At 42.8% G+C, this 24,745-nt stretch overlaps 1 protein-coding gene across 4 annotated transcripts in view; it reads right to left on the minus strand.

The window, feature by feature from the left end:
• LOC134356339 (cadherin-11-like) overlaps positions 1-24,745 on the minus strand; it is a 253,898-nt gene that overhangs the window by 20,357 nt on the left and 208,796 nt on the right. For all 4 annotated transcript variants that reach the window (XM_063067233.1, XM_063067230.1, XM_063067232.1 and 1 more), the window contains exons 9-10: positions 16,219-16,340; positions 15,177-15,282 (exon numbers count right to left, since the gene is read on the minus strand). In XM_063067233.1, coding sequence (XP_062923303.1) covers positions 15,177-15,282; positions 16,219-16,340 — 228 coding nt within the window. The remainder of the gene's footprint in view (positions 1-15,176; positions 15,283-16,218; positions 16,341-24,745) is intronic.

Raw genomic sequence — 24,745 nt, forward strand, 5'->3', positions numbered from 1 at the left:
GAATGGGATGTGGACAGGAGTGGGACGTGGTGTGGGATGTAAATGTGGAGTAGGATTGGATGGGAATGAGATTAGATATGGAGTGGGACGTGGATAGGAATGGGATTAGATGATGAGTGGGATGTGGATGGGAATGAGATGTGGAATGGGATGTACATTGGAGTCAGGAATGAAAGGGTTACCATATGAGGAACATCTGGCAGCTCTGGTAACTCCATTCCCTGGAGTTCGGGAGAATGAGGGGGGATCTCATAGAAACAGTCCAAATGTTAAAAGGACTGAACAGATTAGATATGGCAAAGTTATTTCCCATCGTAGGGAGGTCTAGGACAAGAAAGGGGGTATGATTTCAAGATTGAAGGACATTCATTTAGAACAGATATGGGGAGAAACTACTTTATTGAGAGGTTGGTAAATCTGTGGCATTTGTTGCCACGAGCGGCTGTGGAGGCCAAGTAATATTTAAGACAGAGATAGATAAGTTCTTCATTAGCCAGGCATCAAAGGGTATGAGTTTAAAGCAGAGGAGTAGGGATGACTGGAAGAATCGGATCAGCCCATGATTGAATGCCAGAGCAGACTCGATGGGCTGAATGGCCTACTTCTGCTCCTATATCTTATGGTCTTATAGATCTGGATGGGAGTGGGATGTGGATGCGAGTAGGGTGTGGATGGGAGTGGGATATGAATATGGAGTGGGATGTGGATGGGAGTGGGATATGAATGTGGAGTGGGATGCGGATGGGAGTGGGATATGAATGTGGAGTGGGATGTGGATGGGAGTGGGATATGAATGTGGAGTGGGATGTGGATGGGAGGGGAATATGAATGTGGAGTGGGATGCGGACGGGAGGGGGATGTGGATGGGAATGTGATGTGGATGGGAGTGATATGTGGATGGGAGGGGGATATGAATGTGGAGTGGTATGTGGGTGGCAGTGTATTAGAGGGAATAGGTTGTGGAAAGTGATGAATCAGAGAGCATGGTATCTATACAAGAGTGACCAGAGTGAATGGAATGCAGGAGTTGGAGAAATTGGCATAAAGCTGGTAGTGTGGAATATGTATGGAGATCAGTTTAGGGAATAGGAAGTGTTTAGGGATATTAAGGCTGTGATACAAATCCAGCTCTCACATGTGGGAAGGAAACCCATGTCCACACTATGGATCAGTGGTTGATCATTATCACCAAGACTTACCGCAGCCTATCAATTTCTCCCCAGTACCAACATGCATCAGGGATTGGCTATGGAGTTGTTTGTTATGTCTCCCCTCTTGCTGTGAAATGGAGACATCTCTTTCTCCCTTATTAGGGAGAGAGCGAGCCTGTGGTATGTCGAATACTGGGTGAACATGTAGTTCTTGGGGTACTGCAAGTCTGTGTCTTTGCTGTTTCTTTGCTCACGCTTGAGTTCACGGTGGCGGGTGCCGATGCTTTTTCTTGCCGGTGGGGGGAGGGGGATCGTTGCTTGCTGTCGCTTACGTGCGAGAGGGAGGGGAGCTGAGAGGGACTTTGGGGTTCTAACACTTAACTGTCATTCATTCTTTGGGGCACTCCTCTGTTTTTTGTGGATGGTTGCGAAGGAAAAGCATTTCAGGATGTATATTGTATACATTTCTCTGACATTAAATGTACCTTTTAAACCTTTGAAACCCCGGCTAATCTATTCAATATGGAAACTGTTTTCATAAATTTTTCTGCTTCGCTTTCAATGAATGCCCTTGAGATTTTAGCTATTTCGACTCTGGAGGTAAACATACCCACTGTCTACACTATCTATGCCTCTTGTAATTTTATAGTCTTCCATGTTGTCCCCCCTCAACCTCCATAGCTCCTGACAAGCAAACCATCAGAGTCATTCACCTTTCCTAATTCCTTGTGTTCTACCCATATCTCCACAGTGGATGAGCCCTTTATCATGCCTCTGTGAGTGAAACTGTGATATTATCCCTGATTAACAGTGCAGCTCCCTCTCTTCTGATCCACCATGCCCACAACTATCTTTTTTAAAGGAACTTTTAGCTTGGCATTTACTGACAAGCTAAATTAGTTTGGCTCAACATTGTGGACTGAATAAGATGTTGGTGAGGCCAGGCTTGGAGTACTGTGTGCAGTTCTGGTCACCTCCTACAGGAATGAAATCAATAAGATTGAGAGAGTCCAGAGAAAATTTACAATGGTGTTTACCAGAATTTGGGGACCTGAGTTATTGGAAAAGATAGAATTGGTGAGGACTTTTTTGCCTAGAGTGTAGGAGAATGAGGGTGATTTGATGGAGGTATTCAAAAATATCAGGGGTACAAATAGGGTTTGGGTGATGGGGTGGAGATACATCCCTACTAAAGGAGGTCTAAGGCAGAGGTCCCCAACCTCCAGGCCGTGGACCGATACTGGGCTGCGAAGAATGCAGCGGTACAGCGGTAGCCAGAACGTACCCAGCACATCTTTAAGAAAAAAGCCGAAATAAACAAGCTAATTAATTAGGTGCCGCCCAGCACGTAAAATGTCGGCTCAGATCAGAGGCGATTGCCGACATTTACATGCTGGGCGGCACCTAATTAATTAGCTTGTTTATTTCGGCTTTTTTCTTAAAGATGTGCTGGGTGTATTCTGCTACCGCTGTACCCCTGCATTCTATGTAATCAAGTATCGGTCCGCCGCCAGGAGGTTGGGGACCACTGGTCTAAGGCACTCCTTCCCTCTTCTAGTACCTGCGGACAAGTTGTAGCAGCAGCTTATCCCCACTGACTAGGGTCACGTGAAGCCATGGAAGCAGGTGGTGGATGGTCGTACGAGCAGATGGTGCAGATCACAAGCCCCAGTTATGAGACCACTGATGCCAGGCAGACAATCTCTGAAGAAGATTGATAATGGTTGGAGTCACCTGTCTTATAAAGACACTGCCCAGAGGAAGGCAATAGCAAACCACTTTGGTAGAAAAATTTGCCAAGAACAATCATGATCAAAGACCATGATGGCCCATGTCAAACGATATGGCACATAATGGTGATGGTGATGACGATGGATAGGGTAAATACAAGCAGGCTTTATCACTGAGGTTGGATGGAACAAGAATTAGAGGTAATAGGTTAAGGGTGAAAGGTGAAATATTTAATGGAAACCTGAGGAGGAACTTCTTCACTCAATGGGTGGTGCAAGTGTAGAATGAGCTACCAGCAGAAGTGGTGGATGTAGGGTAGATTTCCACATTTAAGAGAAATGTAGAAAGGTCTTGACACGAAAGGCTGTCTATTTATTTCATTTCATAGATGTTGCCTGACCTGCTAAACTCCTCCAGCATTTTCTGTGTGTTGCCCAAGACCTTTGGCATCTGAAGTATCTCTTGTGTCTCCCAATACTGACATGTAAATCACCTTTCGCGAGTTGTCTTTCCATTCCTGCAGTTCCTGGAGTGCTTAAAGATATGGATCTAGCACTGATGAATTACAACAGCTCTCTCTGCAGGTACCTCAATTCCCTGTTCCATTATGACGGACAGGGGGCCATGGTAGCATAGCAGTCAGTGCAATTCTATTACAGCTTGAAGTGTTGGGAGTTTGGAGTTCAATTCCAGTGCCGTCTGTAAGAAGTTTGCACGTTCTCCACTGCAGAAAGTTGTGAACTCAGTCAGCTCCATCTTGATCATTAGACTCCCGAACATCCAAAATATCTTCAATGAGTGATGCCTCAGAAAGGTAGTGTTCATCATTAAGGACCCCTGTCAGCCCCAGGCCATGCTCTCTTCTCAATGCTACCATCAGAAAGGAGGTGCAGGAGCTTGAAATCACCCACTCAACAATTCAGGAATGGCTTCTTCCCCTCTGCCATCTGATTTCTAAATGGACATTGAACCCATGAACACTATCTCACTACTTTTTCCTTTTTTTGTTCTCTTTTTGCACTACTAATTTAATTTTGCATTTACAAACGTTTGTAAAAAATATATATATACTTACTGTAATTTACAGTTTCTATCATTATGTATTGCAATGTTCTGCTGCCATGTAACAGCAAATTTCACAACATACAGATCAGAATCGGAATCAGGTTTATTAACACCAGCATGTGTTGTAAAATTTGTTAACTTAGTAGCTGCAGTTCAATGTAATACATAATACAGAACAAAAAAATCAATCAATCAAGTACACTATACATACATTAAATAGATTAAAATTGTGCATTAAAATTTAAATTAAATAAATTAAAACAGAAATATATATTTAAAAAGTGAGGTAGTGTTCAAGGGTTCAATGTCCATTTAGGAATCAGATGGCAGAGGGGAAGAAGCTGTTCCTGAATCGCTGAGTGTGTGCCTTCAGGCTTCTGTACCTCCTACCTGATGGTAACAGTGAGAAAAGGGCATGCCCTGGGTGCTGGGGGGCCTTAATAATGGATGCTGACTTTCTGAGACACCACTCCTTGAACATGTCCTGAGTACTTTGTATGCTAGTACCCAAGATGGAGCCAACTAAATTTACAACCCTTTGCAGCTTCTTTTGGTCCTGTGCAGTAGCCTCTCCACACCAGACAGTGATGCAGCCTGTCAGAATGCTCTCCACGATACATCTATAGAAGATTTTGAGTGTATTTGTTGAAATACCAAATCTCTTCAAACTCCTAATGAAGTATAGCCGCTGTCTTGTCTTCTTTATAACTGCATTGATATATTGGGACCGGCTTAGATCCTCAGAGATCCTGACACTCAGGAACTTGAAACTGCTCACTCTCTCCACTTCTGATCCCTCTATGAGGATTGGTATGTGTTCCTTTGTCTTACCCTTCCTGAAGTCCACAATCAGCTCTTTGATCTTTCTGATGTTGAATGACAGGTTGTTGCTGTGACACCATTCCACTAGTTGGCATATCTCATTCCTGTACGCCCTCTCATCACCATCTGAGATTCTACCAACAATGGTTGTATCATCAGCAGATGGTATTTGAGCTATGCCTAGCCACACAGTCATGAGTATAGAAAGAGTAGAGCAGTGGGCTAAGCACACACTCCTGAGGTGCACCAGTGTTGATTGTCATCAAGGAGGAGATGTTATCACCAACCTACACAGATTGTGGTCTTCCGGTTAGGAAGCTGAGGATCCAATTGCAGAGGGAGGTACTGAGGCCCAGTTTCTGCAACTTCTCAATCAGGATTGTGGGAATGATGGTATTAAAAACTGAGCTATAGTCAATGAACAGCATCCTGACATACGCTGGTGATATTAAACCTGATTCTGATTCTGACTGTGTGGGTTTACTCTGTGTGCTTTTCAGAAGCTGTACACTGCTCACCACCCATTAGACCATTAGACGATAAGACAAAGGAGCAGGTTTAGGCAATTCATCCCATTGTTTCTGCCTCTCCTAACCCCATTCTCCTGTTTTCCCCCTTACTAATAAAGAACATATTAACCTCCACAAGGATGGGAGAGGTATTGAGGGCTATGGTCCACTGGACTAGGCAGAATAAAAGGTCAGCATGGACTAGATGGACTGAAAGGCATGTTTCATCATCACAGTGCTCTATGATGCCAAATGCTGTTGTCTTGATTGTCTCCCATTGATTGGGAATCTCTTATCAGATATCCGCAAGGCTGGCAATTCCAAATAAGTGTCATTATAATCTTATTAAACCTTCCAGGTGAGGCAACACTTCACTTGTGAGTCTGTTGGGGTCATCTATTGCATCCGGTGCTCCCGGTGCGGCCTCCTCTACATTGGTGAAACCCGATGCAGATTGGGGGACCGCTTCATCAAGCACCTCCGCTCCGTCCACCACAACAGACAGGATCTCCCGGTTGCCACTCACTTCAACTCTGCTTCACATTCCCATTCAGATATGTCCATACATGGCCTCCTCTACTGCCATGATGAGGCTAAACTCAGGTTGGAGAAGCAACACCTGATATACCATTTGGGTAGTCTCCACCCCTTACTATGAACATTGAATTCTCCAACTTCCGGTAATTCCCTGCCCCTCCCTTCCCCTATTCCTATTTCAGTCTGCCCCCTCCTCCTGCTGCCTATCAGCTCCCTCCTGGTTCCGCCTCCTTCTACTACCCATTGTGCTTTCCCCTATTCCTTCTTCACCTTTCCTGCCTATCACCTCCCAACTTCCCCTCCCCCACCCCTTTATCTTTCCCCTTACTGGTTTTTCACCTGGAACCTACCAGCCTTCTCCTTCCCACCCTCCCCCCCACCTCCTTTATAGGGCCTCTGCCCCTTCCCCCTACAGTCCTGATGAAGGGTTCCAGCCCAAAACATTGACTGATCGTTTCCACGGATGCTGCCCGACCTGCTGAGTTTCTCCAGTGTGTTGTGAGTGTTATTAACTCCTGATCGCAATGTGGAGTGCCGCACACTAGTGAGAACTGTGAAGGATGACCCACTTGCATACTCCTGGGGATACAGTCGTCAAGAGGTGACCCAAATTTTAGAGGAGTTTGATAGGGCAAATGATACCCTGGAAATTGTTGTACACTGAACCATGGACATTCTCTATTGCATCACCGTCTGGTGTGGCGGGGCACTGCACAGGACTGAAAAAAGTTTCAGAAAGTTCCAAGCCCACCCAGCTCCATTGTGGGCACCGGCACCCCAGCATTGAGAACACCTTCAAAAGGTGATGCCTCAGAAAGTCAGCATCCATCATTTAGACCCTTATCACTCATGAGGACATGCCCTCCTCATTGCTACCTTCAAAGAGGAGACACAGGAGCCTGAAGACACACACCAGTGTTTCAGGAACAGCTTCTATACCCCTCTGCCATCAGTTTTCTGAATGGACAACAAACTCTTTAAACTACCTCATTACTTTTTTTTGCACTACTTAGGCACATACGGTATACATAGCTATGGTGCCCCAGACGTCTGCACATTTCTGTAGTAAGTTTATGTATTGAACTGTACTGCTGCAAAAAAAAAACATATTTCATGACATGTATGAGCGATGATAATCCTGATTCTGCTACGGGTCTCTATTGTGCACTGGGAGTGAGAAGGGAGCAGGGAGAGCGGAATCATGGTTGGGAAAAGGGGAAGGGAAAGAGGAGGGAGTGGGAAGCACCAGAGAGACAATCTGTAATGATCAATAAATCAATTGTTTGGAAACTAATGACTTTTCCTGGTGTTTCAGGGCTGGGTGTGACTGCACCCACACCAACCCACACCCCAGCACTCCTTCCCTGCCACCTGTACCACACCGCGGTGCTCCACCCTTGCTATTCCCAACACCCTTTGCTTCCGCCAGATTTAGAAACCTGTTCTCCAGTCCACATTGTCAAATACAGACTGTGCAAACCTAGGCATCCTAGCTACATACATGTGCCTAAAACTTTTGCAATGGATTGTATAATTCTTATTGTAATTTATAGACTTAATTATTATGTATTGCAATGTACTACTGTTGCAAACATCAGATTTCTCAACATATGCCAGTGATATTAAACTTGATTCTGATTCTACTGTCTCCCATTGGGCAGAAGATACAAAGGCCTGAAAGCACACATCAAGGACAGTTCTTATCCCACTGTTATCTTGGAAGGGCCCTCTGTGTGATAAGATGGATTCCTAGCCTCACTAGCTATCTTGTTATGATCTTGGACCTCATCATTTGCACGTCCTACAATCCTGGTATCTTTTATACTTTATTCTGCATGTTTATTGATTCACCTTGTTCTGATTCAATTCACTGTGCCTCCAACTTCTAACTGATTGCTGCCCACAAGTTGCAGTTAAGAACTGGACACTGGTTCACATTTACAATAAAAAGCCAAACAAGGTATATTTCTTAAAAGTTTAACTTTATCATCAAAAACTCTGACGCTGTAGAAAGGTCACTGCAGCTGTAGTAGAAAGCTGAGGTTAATAATAAGCCTCTGGGGCCCTGGAAAGTGAATATCCAACACAAAACCAATATCCACACATAAAACTGTTTTGCAAATGTTTTGAAGTATTCCCTAACACCTCCACTGGAATTCTTGCTGATCAGGAAATTGAACCAGGTTCTTTGGTCCTGATTATCCCCAACTGAGTTGTTGTTTTGCTTCATGTTTTGGTGGCAAAAATAGGAAAACAGATTATTATCTGAATGGTGGCCGATTAGGAAAAGGGGAGGTGCAACGAGACCTGGGTGTCATTATACACCAGTCATTAAAAGTGGGCATGCAGGTACAGCAGGCGGTGAAAAAGGCGAACAGTATGCTGGCATTTATAGCGAGAGGATTCGAGTACAGGAGCAGGGAGGTACTACTGCAGTTGTACAAGGCCTTGGTGAGACCACACCTGGAGTATTGTGTGCAGTTTTGGTCCCCTAATCTGAGGAAAGACATCTTTGCCATAGAGGGAGTACAAAGAAGGTTCACCAGATTGATTCCTGGGATGGCAGGTCTTTCATATGAAGAAAGACTGGATGAACTGGGCTTGTACTCGTTGGAATTTAGAAGATTGAGGGGGGATCTGATTGAAACATATAAGATCCTAAAGGGATTGGACAGGCTAGATGCGGGAAGATTGTTCCCGATGTTGGGGAGGTCCAGAACGAGGGGTCACAGTTTGAGTATAGAGGGGAAGCCTTTTAGGACCGAGATTAGGAAAAACTTCTTCACACAGAGAGTGGTGAATCTGTGGAATTCTCTGCCACAGCAAACTGTTGAGGCCAGTTCATTGGCTATGTTTAAGAGGGAGTTAGATATGGCCCTTGTGGCTACAGGGGTCAGGGGGTATGGAGGGAAGGCTGGGTTCTGAGTTGGATGATCAGCCATGATCATAATAAATGGCGGTGCAGGCTCGAAGGGCCGAATGGCCTACTCCTGCACCTATTTTCTATGTTTCTATGTTTCTATGTATGGTAAGGTCAATCACAGGGAGCGTAGAACACATAACAGTACCAGCCCTTCGGTCCACAATGTTATGCCAACCTATATAACCTACTCCACAACCAATCGAACCATTCCTACACAGTACATAACCCTTCAATGTTCAACCCTCCCCACCATTACTCCTACTCAAAACAGCAAAATTCACATCCTATAAGACAGTAATGATAAACTTGATTCTGATTAAATTGCACCCAACAACTGTTAGGTATTTTTAGACACGGGACATCCTTCAGCTGTCGTGAGGCCGAGTGTGTATTAATACAAGTAAGCACCAATCTTCAAAAAAATCTTTTCAAATGTAAATTAAACAGAGTGTTCAGTTCTCAAATTAAAAAGACAGCTTTGTAAACAAGCAGAACAATCTACAGAGCCCAGATACTACCCTACAGCAGGGGGGCCCATAGAGAGATATGACATCAGGCCTGTGTAGAACAGCATGCCGTATTAATTGGCCTACATCAAAGCAGGCTCTAGACACCTTCTGCTCGATTTTTTTACACGTTCGTGACAGAGATCATGAAAGGCCCCAGAACAGTCTGATTGTTTTGTCACTGAGAACATCAAGCATAGGTATCTTTGCTCTGTTTATCAGTAGTTTGGAGATTTATAGACCATGTTTCTTGTCTCAGAAGGCTTATTTACTTATTTATTTTATTTAGAGATATAGGGCAGAATAGTCCCTTCAGGCCCTTCAAGCCACACAGAAAACGACCCCGTATTCAACATGATCCTAATCACAGGACAATTTACAATGACCAATTAACCTACTTGGATGACAGGGTGGAGATACTAAAGGAAGTGTAAGGCTCTCCTTCCCTCCACTGGTCTGCAGGTGATGGATGGTCGTAGGAGGAACCGGTGCAAATCACAAACCCTGGTTACGCGACCACCGATGCAGTGGTTATGCAACCACCGAAGAGTATTGATCATGGCTGGCATCACCTGTCTTATAAAAACATTGCCCTGAAGAAGGCAATGGCAAACCACTTCTGTAGATAATTTTGCCAAGAGCAGTCATAGTCATGGCACCTTGACTGCCCAGGTCATATGACATGGCACATAATGATGATGCTGATGGTGGATTAACCTACTAACGGGTATGACTTTGGACAGTGGGAGGATACCAGAGGACCCAGAGGAAACCACACATTGCATGGGGAGGAGGTACAATCTCCTTACAGAAGACACTGGGATTGAACTCTGAACCCCGATGCCCTGAGCTGTAATAGTGTTGTGCTAACTGCTACAGTACCGTGATGCCCAACACCCAGCCTTCAATACACTCATCTTCATCGCCAAGGGCTTCTGTCCTCGGTAGCTTTTAGACCATCCATGTGAATTAATTTATCTCAGGAAAAAGGGTTTGAATATTTTGAGGCATTTTGTCAGGTGTGATGTGCTCCCACTGAAAAAATGAAATTTGATGTAACTATTTGTCAGCACTGAAAAATCAGTATTCTGTAACAACCAAAATCATATTCAATCACCTGTTGTTACCTTTGCCTTTAATGGTATAAAAATTCAATGTTTTTTTTCTCGTTTATTGAGATTGAGATTGTACTGAGAGATTCTTCCAAGAGATACCTAGGTCCCCTCTGTCTGCTGTTTTGAATAAAAGGCCCTTTTCCATCTTAAACCTCTGATCTCTGAGTGACTCATTCACAATCACAGATCCAACACTCTGCTCAATTTTAGGATCATAGACTGTACAATACAGAATCCAAGTACCTTTCCAAATGCCTTTTCAACATTGTAATTGTATTATAAGACCATAAGACATAGGAGCAGAATTAGGCCACTTGGCTCAGTGCATCCGCTTCACTATTTCATCACAGCAGATACACTTGCACTCTCAGTCCTAATTTCCTGTCTTCTCCCTGTGTTCCTTCATGCCCTGACTAATCAAGGATCTATCAATGACTGCCTTAACTATACCCAATGACTTGGCTTCCACAGCGGCCTGTGGCAACAATTTCCATAAAAACTACTCATCACACTCTTGCCCTGGCATACTTATAAAAAAAGTGTCAACCAGACAGAAGATTCTGAAGTTATCATAACTAGAGAGAAGGTTCTTGGGAAACTGAAAGGTCTGAAGGTAGATAAGTCATTATCTATCTTCCACCAAAGTGTATGACCATACAATTCCCAAACCCCAGGATTCTGAAAGAAGTGGCTGAAGAGATCATGGAGGGATTAGTAATGATCATTCAAGAATCATTGGATTCTGGAATGGTTCCGGAAGACTGCAAATGTCACTCCACGCTTCATGAAGGGAGAGAGCCAGAAGAAATGAAATTATAGCGTAGTTAGTCTGACCTCAGTAGTTGGGAAGATGTTAGAATCGATTATTAAGGATGAGGTCTCAGGGTACTTGGAGGCACATGATAAATATTTGGAAAGTTTGCATGGTTTCCTCAAGGGAAAATCTTGCCTGACAAATCCACCAGAATTCTTTGAAGAAGTAACAGGCAGGATAGACAAAGGAGAATCAGTGGATGTTGAGTACCTGGATTTTCAGAAGGCCTTTGGCAAGGTGCCACATATGAGACTGCTTAACAAGCTACAGGCCCATGGTATTACAGGAAAGATTCAGGCATGGATAAAGCAGTGGCTGATTGTCAGGAGGTAAAGCGTGTGAATAAAGGGAGCCTTTTCTGACTGCCTGCCGGTGACGAGTGGTGTTCCATAGGTGTTTGTGTGGGTACCAATTCTTTTTACGTTATATGTCAAGGATTTAGATGATGAAATTGATAGCAATGTTGCAAAGTTTGTAGATGATACGAATAGGAGGAGGGGCAGATAGTTTGCAGGAAGTAGAGAGGTGACAGACGGAAGGACATAGACAGAGTAGGAGAATGGGCAAAGAAATGGTAGATGGAATATAGTGTTGGGAAGTGTATGGTCATGCACTTTGGTGGAAGAAATGAAAGTGTTGAGTATTTTCTAAATGAAGAGAAAATACAAAAAAGAACGGAGGCACAAAGGGATTGTGTAGGATTCCCTAAAGGTTAATTTGCAGGTTGAGTTTGTGGTGAGAAAGGCAAATGCAATGTTAGCATTCATTTCAAGAGGACCAGAATATAAAAGCAAGATGTAATGTTGAAACTTTATAAAGCACTGGTTAGGCTTCACTTGGGAGTATTGTGAGCAGATTTGGGCCCCTTATATTTGAAAGGATGTGCCGAAATGGGAGAGGGTTCAGAGGAGATTCACAAAAATGATTCCAGAATTGAATGGCTTGTCACATGAAGAGCGTTTGATTGCTCTGGGCCTGTATTCACTAGAATTTAGAAGAATGAGGGTGACCTGATGTAAACCAATAGAATGGTGAATGGTGGTGGAGAGGACATTTGCTATGGTTGGATAGTCTAAGACCAGAGGACACAGCCTCAAAATAGAGGGGTGTCCTTTTAGAACAGAAATTAGGAGGAATTTCTTCAGCTAGAGAATGGTGAATCAGTGGAATTTTTTGCCACATGCAACTGTGGAGGCCAAGTCTTCATGTATATTTAAGGCAGAGTTTGACAGATTCCGGATTGGTCACATCATGAAGGGATACAGGGAGAAAGCAGAAGACTGGGGCTGACAGGAAAATTGGATCAGCCATGATGAAATGTTGGAGCAGACTCGATGGGCTAAATGGCCTAATTCTGTTCCTATATCTTATGGACTTACGGCCTTATAGCTCAGGTTGAAGGGAATGAGAAGAGAAAAGAGGATGAGATGGAGGGAGGAGTTGGTCAGAGAGACAGCACTATATTGCCTTTGGAGTTTGAGGACTAAGTACGTTACTAAAGGCAAATTTCTACCGATGTACATGGTGAGCATACTAACTGATTGCATTATTGTCTTGTATGGAGGGGCCACTTCACAGGATTGTTAAAAGCTACAGAAAGTTGTAAGCTCCACCAGCTTCAGCATGGGTACTAGGCACCCCAGCACTGAGGACAACTTCAAAAAGTGATGCCTGAAAAAGGCGGTTTCCATCATTAATGGCCCTGGTCACCCAGGACATGCCGTCTTCTCATTGTTTCCATGGAGGAGGAGTTATAGGAGCCTGAAGGCACACACTCATCACTTCAGAAGCAACTTCTTCCTCTCTGCCATCAGATTTCTGAATGGATAATAAACTAGTGTAGACTACCTCACTATATATATAGTAATTTAGTTCTTTAAATTATGTATTGCAATGTACTGCTGCTACAAAACAGCATATTTGATGACATATGCCAGTGATATTAAACCTGATTCTGATTTTGAGGGGATTTTGTGGAGTAAGAGGACAGATGTAGAGAGACACCTACTAAACGTTGGAGGAACAAAGCAAGTCAGGCAGCATAAGTCAAAAGAAATAAAGCTGATGCTTTGGACCAAGACCCTTCATCAGGACTGATGAGGAGAGAATGATGAAGGGGTAGTGTTCAAGGTTGGTATACCAGTATGTAGTACTGAGGAGGAACAATGATGTTGGAGAAGTTGTCTTTGGAATAATAAGTGTGTTTTCTGAAATAATATTAAAAGAAAACCCTTAGAATTTTTATCTGTGCTTCAAGGCAGGGCAAGTGTTCCAAATATTTATGAACACATGAAATTCTGCGGAAGATGGAAATCTAAAGCAACACACACAAAATGCTGGAGGAATTCGGCAAATTAGGCAGCATCACGGAGAAGAGTAACAGCTGACGTTTCAGGCTGAGACCCTTCATCAGGACAAAATCTTTCCAATAGTTGTACAGGATGAACAAACATTTTTTGCAGGTATTCAGTGGGTCGACCAGCCTATGTGGGGGAAAATGAAAGATAATGATTCAGGTTGAATAATTACAAATGGTGTGGGTTTTCAACTCAAGATGTCAACAGATCATTTTCCCCACAGATGCTGCTCAACCTCCAGCCAATTGTTTGTTGCTTCAGGCTTCAGTCTATTGTGTCCCCTGTGTACTCTATTATCTTTATTTTCAATCAAATACAGAAATCATCGGTTCATTGTGAGAAATTACTGAGCATTGTATATGGAGCTTAATAGTACCTTAGGTAATTTCTAAAGTAGATACATGTTCAGCACAGCATTGTGGGCCGAAGGGGCCTGTGTTGTGCTGTAGGTTTTCTATGTTTCTATAAACTAGTTGTGTTTCCAATAATCAGTTTCCAAGAGTACAAGAGGGCATAACTTGATGGTGATTGGAAAAAAGAATAGGGCGGCTGTCAGAGGCAGTTTGTTTGTTTGTTTGTTTGTTTTTTTTACACAGAGGGTGGCATGGAATGTGCTGCCAGGGATGGGGGTAGAGGCAGATACACTGGGGAGATTCAAGAAAATCTTTGACAGGCATATGGGATGATAGGTCAGTGGAGGGTTATGTAAAATGAAAGGGTCAGATTGATCTTAGAGTAGGTTAAAAGTTTGACACAACATTGTGGGTTGAATGTCCTATTCTGTACTGGACTGTTCTATGTTCTATGTTTAAAAGTATTTCAGTGGAGTAAAGCAGTTAAGGTATTCACTTTCCCACAGACTCCTAATCTGGCAGCTCTCCTTAACACTCATCTTCATTCCCAACCCTGTGGTATGACACCTCGGCTTCTCTGCAATCTCCTCCAGCCTATAGCTCATCAGTATTTCCACGGTCTTCCAGTTCCACATTGTTCCAGCTTGTAGACAATCACTAAACCAACAGTAGAAGCAACATCTTCAGCTCCCATGGTCCTACACTGGAATACCAACCCTGAAGCTGTCTGCTTCTTCTGAACCAGAATCAAAATCATATTTATTATCTCTGTCATATGCTGTGAAATCTGATGTTTTGTGGCAGCAGTACAGTGCAAGACAAAAAAAATTACCATAAGCTACGATAATAAACAAATAAATAATAGTGCAAAAGAGGAATAGTGAGGTAGTGTTCATGGGTTCATAGATGGTTCAAAAATCTGATGACATTGGGGAAGAAGCTGTTCCTAAAACATTTGAGTGTGTGTCTTCAAGCTCCTCTATTTCCTCCCTGATGATAGCAATGAGAAGATGGTGAGGGTTCTTAATGATGGATGCCACCTTTGTGAGACACCACCTCTTGGAGATGTCAATGATTGGGAGGCTTGTGCCCGTGATAGAGCTGGTTGTGTCTACAACTCTCTCCCTCTGATGGAGCAACCTAAAACCTGTCCTTTTGGGTAGACTTGTCGTCATTTGACTACCACTGCTTCACATGACTTGGTGTTAAGTTCTGATGGATGATCATCCTCTGAAACAAGTAAGAATGTTTTCAAAACTATGCAGAGTGTTGACAAAAAAAAAGAACACTTACCGCCACTCGGTGTTATTGTAAAATTTTGATTTTGTGCCATGCTAAAGTAGAACTTTGGTCCATTGGCATTTTCATCTCTGTCTATGCTCTTAATTGTGCGAATGAGCTGCAATAGGGAAGAAAAAGATAAGATTTAATCTATGTTCATTAATTGCAATGAATGGACATTGGTTGTTCCCATCTGAAGACAACTAATTAACAACATTTACCTTTTTTAACATAGAACATAGAAAATGATGGCACAGTACAGGCCCTCAATGTTGTGTTGAGCTTTTAATCTACTTTAAGATCTCCTACATTACCCTCAATTTTACTTCCACATATGTGCCTATGTCTTAAATGTTCTTATTGTACATGTCTCTGTCACCAGCCCTGGCAGCGTGTACCGTGCACCCACCACTCTGAATGTGAAGACCGTACCTCTAACATCCCTCCCCTACCGTACTTTCCTCCAATCACCATAAAATTATTCTCGCTTGTGTTAGCCATTTCCGCCCTGGGAAAACAAAAGTTCTGGCTGTCCACTCAGTTTATGCCTCTAATCATCTTGCACACCTCTACTATTCTTGGTGGGTTAATGGCCACTTCTCCAAAAGAACCCGGAGGGCTTGGAGACCTGCCTGCCTCAGTAACCCGGAGAGCTATGCTGGCTGGAGTCAGGGCTTTGTGCTTTGGCTCTTGGTAGGGTCACCCATGCCAAATAGGTCAAAGGGTAGAGGACAAAGGGTACTGTGTCCTCCAGGTTTGGGGGTTCAACTCAGGGCTTATAACTCTACAATTGTTACTGAAACAGCAATGAAGAATTCTTCTAAACAGGTAGAGACGGAGGATCTTCATTGCTGCCCTAAACATCAACAAAAATTGCCGTAACAGGCAGTAAATAAATAATGGTCACTGTAGCATTCCAGCATTATGAGATACTGTATATATTCCACAATCACAAAGAAACCACTAACTTTCCATTATCTCATTCACTCCATTGCCGTATTTTCTGTGGAACAATTCTGCAGAATGTCAGAAGAGGTTACTGAAAGCCACCCACCTTTCCTGAATTTGCATTTTCACACATATCCACCTCATACGGTTCTGCGAGTTCCGGTGCGTTGTCGTTGATGTCGCGGATTCTGACGGCTACCTGAGCACGCGATTTGTGAACATGGTTGTCTGCAAGGAGAACAAGTTCGACTTAATAGCACCGAACAACATTCTGGCAGAGGAAAAAACTGATCCAAGAAGAAAGTCCCCAGCTGCTCCAATCGAGCCATACTAAAGCCTCTCATCTCTGGAATCAGTCCAATAAATCTCTGCGACACCATCTTCAAAAGCATTTTCCCTGAAGTGCTGCACCTAAGATTCCAGCTGTGGTTCAACCAATATTTTATTAAGGTTTCTTGTAAGTCTCTTGTTCTTGTACTCAATGCCTCGATTTATAACCCACAGGATACTGGAGGCTTTGTAACCTTGTGGCACATTGGCCTTCATAAATTAAAGTATTGAGTACAGAAGATGGGATGTTATGTTGAAGTTGTATAGGACATTAGCAAAGCCTAATTTGGAGTATTGTGTGTGGTTTTGTTCACCTACGTACAGGAAAGATGTAAATAAAGTTGAAAGAGTACAGAGAAAATTTGAAAGAATATTGCCAAGCTTGAAGGACCTAAGTTATATGGAAAGATTGAGTAGGTTAGACATTATTCCTTGGAATGTAGAAAACTGAGAGGAGACTTGATAGAGTTATACAAAATTATGAGGAGTATAATTAGGGTAAATGCATACAAGCTTTTTCCACTGAGGTTGGGTGGGACTACAACTAGAGGTCATGGGTTAAGGGTGAAAGGTGAAGAGTTTAAGGGGAACATGAGGGAAAACTTCTTCACTCAGTGGGTCATGAGAGTGTGGAACGAGCTACCAGTGCAAGTGGTGCATGAGAGTTTGATTTCAACGTTTAAAAGAAGTTTGGATAGGGACATGGATGGTAGGGGTATGAAGGACTATAGTCCCAGTGCAGGTCAGTGGGAGTAGGCAGTTTAAATAGCTTGCATGGATTAGATGGGCCGAAGAGCCTGTTTCTATGCTGTACTTTTCAATGACTTTATGACTCTATAACCATCTTTCCAGCCAGTTAAACCCCTTCTAATGAATAGCATATACACATCCTCAACCTCCCATATATAATCTATTTATCTCTTTTATTTCTTTCCTCCCAAAATGACACACTGCATTTCTTAGTAACTAATGTCATCTGCCATCTTGCTGCCTATGTCATAAGCTGGTGTGTATTTCCTCACGGTCTCACAGTTCACTATCTCTCCTCTTTTGTGTCATCTGCAGATTTTCAAATTGTGCCCCTTTCGATTAGGGACATGAGGAGATTTGGTATGTCACCAAAGACTCGAGCAAATTTCCACCGATGTACCATGGAGAGCATTCTGACTGGTTGCATCACTGCCTGGTATGGAGGGGCCACTCTACAGGAATGGAAAAAGCTGCAGAAAGTTGTAAACTCAACCAGCATTGAGGACATCTTCAAAAGGAGATGCCTCAGAAAGGTGGCATCCATCTCAATGTTCTCCTAGAACATGCTCTCTTCTCATCACTACCATTAGGGAGGAGGTACAAAAGCCTGAAGATACATACACAGCATTTCAGGAACTGATTACCGCCCTCCAGCATCACATTTATGAACAGTCCATGAACATGATATCACCATTTTTATGCTCTTTTTACAGTACTTATTAATTTTTTATATATTTCTTACTGTAATTTATTGTATTTTATGTTTTGCATTGCACTGCTGCCACAAGACAACAAATTTCACAATATATGTCAGTGATAATAAACTTGATTCCGATTCTGACATCAAATCATTAATATATGATCTATGGTATATATGGCTGATGGCTGAATACTTGCCACTGATGCACAAAGGACACAAAGTGCTCTGTTACTGGCATTCTGACACAACAAAGGGGTGAGAGGCATCACTGAATGCTGGGATTTCACTGCAGCAGGAAAACAGTTTGCCTTCAAGTGTGGCAATCCTGCAATACAGAGCTCCATCCTGTTACGTACATGCAGCGCAAGAACAAAAGCAGAGTAGTATGACTGAACACTTTTACTGAGTCACGTTAGTGACAGTGTGCGCTGGGAGAAATGAACGGAAACGCCGAGGTGAAAGACAGGCACACTCAAAAGCCCTCAACCATAAAAGAGATCCCTCCGCACATTGGAGGACCAATCGATTCACTGCGTGATCAATCGGATATGGTTGACATCCGGCCTTAATTGGATCCACAATCTCACAATTAAAATTTTGTGCACCAGCTTAGAAAACATGCAATATTTCCCAAACTTTGCCAATCTCTATGAAAATTGGACTCAGCTGATTCTACTGCTGTCTTGGTAGCGATGCTGTGGAAATGTAAGGACACTGGAGGTAAAACCCCACTCTATGTTTGAACAGGACTTTGCTTGAACGGTGTAGCAGTGTGGTGTCCAAGTCCATTGTTATGTCAAAATAACCATGCAAGTTTTATATAGTGGTTAAGAGGCTTGTGGTGTGATAGGCCTTCATGAGTTGGGGGATTGAGTTCAAGAGCCATGAGGTTATGTTGCAGCTCTATAAAACCATGGTGAGACCACACTTGGAGTACTGTGTTCACTTCTGGTTACATCATTATAGGAAAGATCTGGAAGCTTTAGAGAAGGTGTAGGGGAGAATTACCAGGATACCTAGGAAACATGCGTTATGAGGAAATGTTGAGCGAGCCAAGGCTTTTCTTTTTGAAATGATAGGTGTCTTGATAGAAGTGTAGGGGAAGATTAGAGGCATAGATAGATTGGACAGTCTGTGTCTTTTTTCCCAGGGCATAAATGGCTAATCTTTAATTTTTAATATTTACTAATTTTTAATATTTAATATTTGTAATCCAGGGAGCGGGGAGCGCAGAATCAAATATCGCTGTAATGATTGTACATTCTAGTATCAATTGTTTGGCGATAATAAAGTAAAGTAATAACAGAGAGCAGAATTTTAAGCTGATTGGAGTAAGGTATTGAGGGGGTGTCAGAGGAATGTTTTTGTACAGAGTGAATGGAACATGTTGCCTAGGGTGGTGATGGAGGCAGGGAGAATAGGAGCATTTAAGAGACTCCTTGATGAAAGAAAAATAGAAGCTCATGTTGGAGGGAAGAGTTTTATTAAACTTGGTTTAGGTTAAAAGGTCAGCATAACATCATTGGCTGAAGGGCCTTTATGATATTGTACTGTTCTATGTTCTTCTAATTGAAGAAACTTCTCCTCATCTCAGTCCTAGATCCCTTGCCCTGTAACCTCAGATAGTGTTCAAACAAAATGTGAGATTACCTTCAGTACTTATGAAGAATGAGTTTGGCTGGTTAATATTGCCGGGCAATCAATGCTGGTAGAATTAAATGCTCACTAGGTGACACTCTGTTGGAGTAAATCTGTACAGTGATGTGTTGTACCTTTGATGTCAAATGAGTGGATTTGACCCTGTATATCTTACTCACAGGATTCAATTTTCTGATAAATAATCCAGCCAAACATCTGTGCAGTTTGAGCTCCTTTCAGCTTAATCAAAGTGCTGGAAATAGCAATTCCACAGTTAACTAAGAATGGTATAGTTGACAGTGAATATACTTGTTGCCGAGATTTGTTTAAGGCAGTAAGTTTCAAATTTAAATGATCACCCGTATAAAGGTTGTTGTAACATTGTTACCAGTGGATTCTGAGTTTTTTTTCCCATCCGAGGTTTGTTCAGAAGTCAGGAAGGAGGCACAAAACTTGACGCGTCACAAACGTTTTGTTAAGTGTTCATAAGGCATCCGTTAGTCTTCTGAGACCATGGGTCTGCGCCTGGAAAGTCTTCATTCTCCAGGGCGCAGGCCTGGGCAAGTTTGTATTGAAGACCGGCAGTTGCCCATGCTGCAAGTCTCCCCTCTCCACAACACCGATGTTGTCCAAGGGAAGGGCAAGGGCCGATACAGCTTGGCACCAGTGTCGTCGCAGAGCTCTGTGTGGTTAAGTGCCTTGCTCAAGGACACAACACTTTGCCTTGGCTGGGGCTCGAACTCACCACCTGCAGGTTGCTAGTTGAATGCCTTAACCACTTGGCCACGTGAGAACACTTAGAACAAAGGAAACGGGAGCAGAAGGCTTAAAGACTAAGATACTAAGAAGGTGGCACTGCTTCATCTTCAACCATTTATACCCATAGATAACAAAAATTCCATTCTAATTTAGAGGCAAGAGTTAACCTATGTGAAAGTCATTATTCAAATAAATGCAGTACAAAGAAGCTTCCATAGCTTTCCAGATTTATATGTTGTATAACCACAAATGAAACTGTTATATGTATATAAGAACTACTTAAAATACAAGCAGGTAAGTAATTGTTAAACTGCAAAGAAAATAACAATTAGACAGTTTAATCTAAGAATTAACAGCCAGCTCCAACACCAGCAGAATTAAAGAAACACCAATTCAGAGCATTGTCCTGTTCAGCAAGAATTTGGTTAAGAATTTAGAGAAATGAGTCCCATAGAGAGGTACAACATAGACATAGGCCCTTTAGCCAACCAAATCTACACAGACCATTGAACACCCATTTAGAACATCCACTCAGTGGCCACATTATTAGGTCCATCTAACACCTGCTTATTAATGTAACTGTCTAATCTGCCAGTCATGTGGCAACAACTCATTGCATAAAACCATGATCAAGAAGTTCAGCTGTTGTTCAGACCAAACATCAGAATGAGGAAAAATGTGTTCTTAAGTGACTTTGACTGTGAAATGCTTGTTGGTGTCAGAAGGGGGAGGTTTGAGTATCTCAGAAACTGCTGATCTCCTGGAATGTTCATGCACACCAGACCCTAGAGATTATAGACAGTGTGCAAAAAACAAAAAAAAAAACACCCTGTGAGTGGCAATTCTGTGGATGAATTGAATTGAACTGACTTTATTACTTATATCCTTCATCTACATAAGGAGTAAAAATCTTTACATTACGTCTCTGGCTAAATGTGCAATTTATAGTAATTTATAATCAATATTACATACAATAGGGTAGACAATATAACATAGAAATACAGTTGTGTCAGTGTGAATTAAGCAGTCTGATGGCCTGGTGGAAGAAGCTGCCCCAGAGCCCGTTGGTCCTGGTTTTTGTGCTGCGGTACCATTTCCTGGATGGTAGCAGCTGGAACAGTCTGCAGTTGGCATGACTTGGGTCACCAATAATCCTTCAGGCCCTTTTTACACACCTGTCATTGTAAATATCCTGAATAGTGGGAAGTTCACATCTAGAGATGTGTTGGTCTGTCCGCACCACTCTCTGCAAAGTCCTGAAATTGAAAGAAGTACAGTTCCCATAGCAGGCAGTGATGCGGGAGTCAGGATGCTTTCACAAGTACCTCGTTAATGAGAGAGGTCAGAAGAGAATGGCCAGACTGGTTCAAACTGACAGGAAGGTGACAGTAACTCAAGTAATGACACCTTGCAATAGTGGTGAGCATCTTTGAAAGTACAACGTGTTAAACTTTGAAGTGGATGGGCTACAGCAGCAGAAGACCATGAACATACACTCAGTGGACACTTTCTGAGGTACAGGAGGTACCCGACAATCTGGCCACTGAGTGTAGAGCATAGAACAGTACAGCTCAGTACAGGCCACAATGATGTGCAAAGCCTTTAACCAATTCCAAGATCTATCTAATCCTTCCTTCCTACATAGCCCTCCATTTTTCTTCAATCCATGCACCTATCTATGTTTCTTAAATGTCTCTAATATATCTGCCTTCACAAACAACCCTGGCAACATGTTCCACACATCTATGTCTTTCTGGATGAACAACCTCTGACACCTTCTCTACACATTCCTCCTAACACCTTAAAGTTATGCCCCCCCACATGTATTAGGCCCGCTCTCTTGATCTATGGCTGTCCACTTGATCCATGCCACTTACCGAGTGTACACCACTACCGAGTTACCATTTACACTATTCCTACATTTAGTCATGTTTTAAGAAACTCTCCTCGTAATACCATACCACACTCCTCCCAATTCTATCACTCATGCACACACTGGGGGAGGAGGGAAATTTACAGGGACCTCATTAATTGAGGTGTGGGAGGAAACGGGAACAATCGGTTCAGTCACAGAGAGAACTGTACCAGGGATCAGGACTAAGCCCAGTTTTCTGACACCATGAGGCAGTGACTTTACTCACTGCGCCACAATGCCACCAGGTAAAAATAAAAGATAAAACATAGAGATGACCTTTGTTTGTCACAGTCATATAGAAACCTGCAGTGAAATGTGCCACTCGTGTCAAAGACCAATAGAGTCCAAGGACGTACCGGGGCAGGTGGCAGGTGTTGCCATGCTTCCAGTGCCAACATAGCATGCCCACAACCTAACCCATATGTCTTGGGAATGTGCGATGAATCAGACCACTTGGAAGATAACCAGCCATGGGAGAACATAGAAACTCCTAATAAAGACCGGCGTGAATTGTATTCTAATCATTTGCACTGTAAAGTATTGTGCTAACTACTTATTATTGTGTTTGATAAAGAGCATACAATGATTTCATCCACATTTGGTAGATGCACAGCCACTTACTTAAATCCCACCCTTTATCTCAATCCTGGACATCTATTATCCAGTCTGAAGTCAATTTATTATCAAAGTACATATATGTCACCACATACAATCCTGAGACTCACTTTCTTGCAGGCATACTTAGTAAGTCCAAGAACCATAATAGAATCAATGAAAGACCACTCCCAACGGGGCAGACAGACAACCAATAATTGTGCAAATGCAAAAGAAAAAAGAAATAATAATAATAAATAAATAAGCAATAAATATTGAGAACACGAGATGAAGAGTCCTTGAAAGCGAGTCCATAGGTTGTGGGAACATTTCAATGATGGGGCAAGAGAAGTTAAGTGAAATTATCCCCACTGGTTCAACAGCCAGTTTGAGGGGTAATAGCTGTTCCTGAACCTGGTGGTGTGAGTCGTGAGGCTTCTATACCTTCTTCCTGATGGCAGCAGTGAGAAGAGAACATGACCTGAATGGTGGGGTCCCTGATGATGGCTGCTGCTTCCTGCAACAGCGTTTTCTGTGGATGTGCTCAATGGTGGGGAGAGCTTTACCCATGATGGACTGTGCCAGATCTATTATTTATTGTAGGATTTTCCATACCAGGCTGTGATGCAACCAATCGATATACTCTCCAGCACACATCCTCCCCCTGAACTCAATAATCGTCTCCTTGGTCTTACTGACATTTGGGTGAGAGGTTGTTGTTGTGACATCATTCAACTAGATTTTCAGTCTCTCTTGTATATGCTGATTTATCATCGCCTTTGGTTCAGCTAATGACAGTTGTCATCAACAAATGTAAATACAGCATTTTGGAGAAGTGCTTAGCCATGCAGTCATAGAGCATAGAGCAGGAGGTATGCACATAGCCCTGTGGTGCACCAGTGCTGATGGAGATCGTAGAGGAGATGTTGTTGCCAGTCTGAACTACCGAGGTCTGCAGGTGAGGAAATCAACGATCAAATTGCACAAGGAGGTATACAGGCCAAGCTCTTGAAACTTATTGACTACTTTTGAGGGGATGATAGTATTGGATGTCGAACTATAGTCAATAAAGAGCATACTGGTGTATGCTGTCGAGATGTGAACCTGTTGTATTGTTAGGCAAATCAGAGCAGATCCAAGTAATTTGTCAGGCAAAAGTTGGTGTGTTTCATCACCAGCCTCTCAAAACACTTCATCACAGTGGAAGTACAGTAAGTGCGGATGGGCGATAGTCATCGAGGTGGGTTACCATGTTCTTCTTAGCCACCGGTATGATTGAAGCCTGCTTTAAGCAGTTAGGTATCTCAGACTGCCAAAGTGAGAGGTTAAGGATATTAGTGAACACACCAGCTAGTTGAACAGCACAGCTCTTCAGTACTTGGCCAGCTACCCAGTCTGAGCCAGATGTTTTCCATGGGTTTACATTCCTGAAGGATGCTCTCACATCAACCTCAGAGACTAAGATCACAGAGTCACTGGGAGCTGTGGGAGTCTGTGAAGGTTCATTCATGTTTTAATGGTCAAAGTGAGCCTAGAAGGCATCGAGCTCACCTGCAACTGAAGCCCTGTTGTCACCTATGTCGCTTGGTTTCACTTTGTAAGAGGTGATAGCATTCAAGCCCTGCCACAGCTGTTAAACGTTCTTCGTTTATTCGTTTAGTCTGGAATTCCCACTTTGTCCATGAGATGGCTTTCCAGAGATTATACCTGGACCTCTTGTATCTCACTTGGTCACCAGACCTGAATGCCTCTGATCTAGCCAGTAGTGGAGTGCGGATCTCATGGTTCATCCAAGGCTTCTGGTTGTGAAAGACTCGGACTGATCTTGTAGGGTACACACTTGTCTACGACTATTTTTAGGAAGTGTAACAACTATGGTGTACTCATTCAGATCTTCTGATGAGTCCTTGAGCATAGCCCAGTCCACTGACTCAAAGCAATCCTGTA

This window comes from Mobula hypostoma, chromosome 14, assembly GCF_963921235.1.
Source record: "Mobula hypostoma chromosome 14, sMobHyp1.1, whole genome shotgun sequence".
Taxonomy (NCBI): domain Eukaryota; kingdom Metazoa; phylum Chordata; class Chondrichthyes; order Myliobatiformes; family Myliobatidae; genus Mobula; species Mobula hypostoma.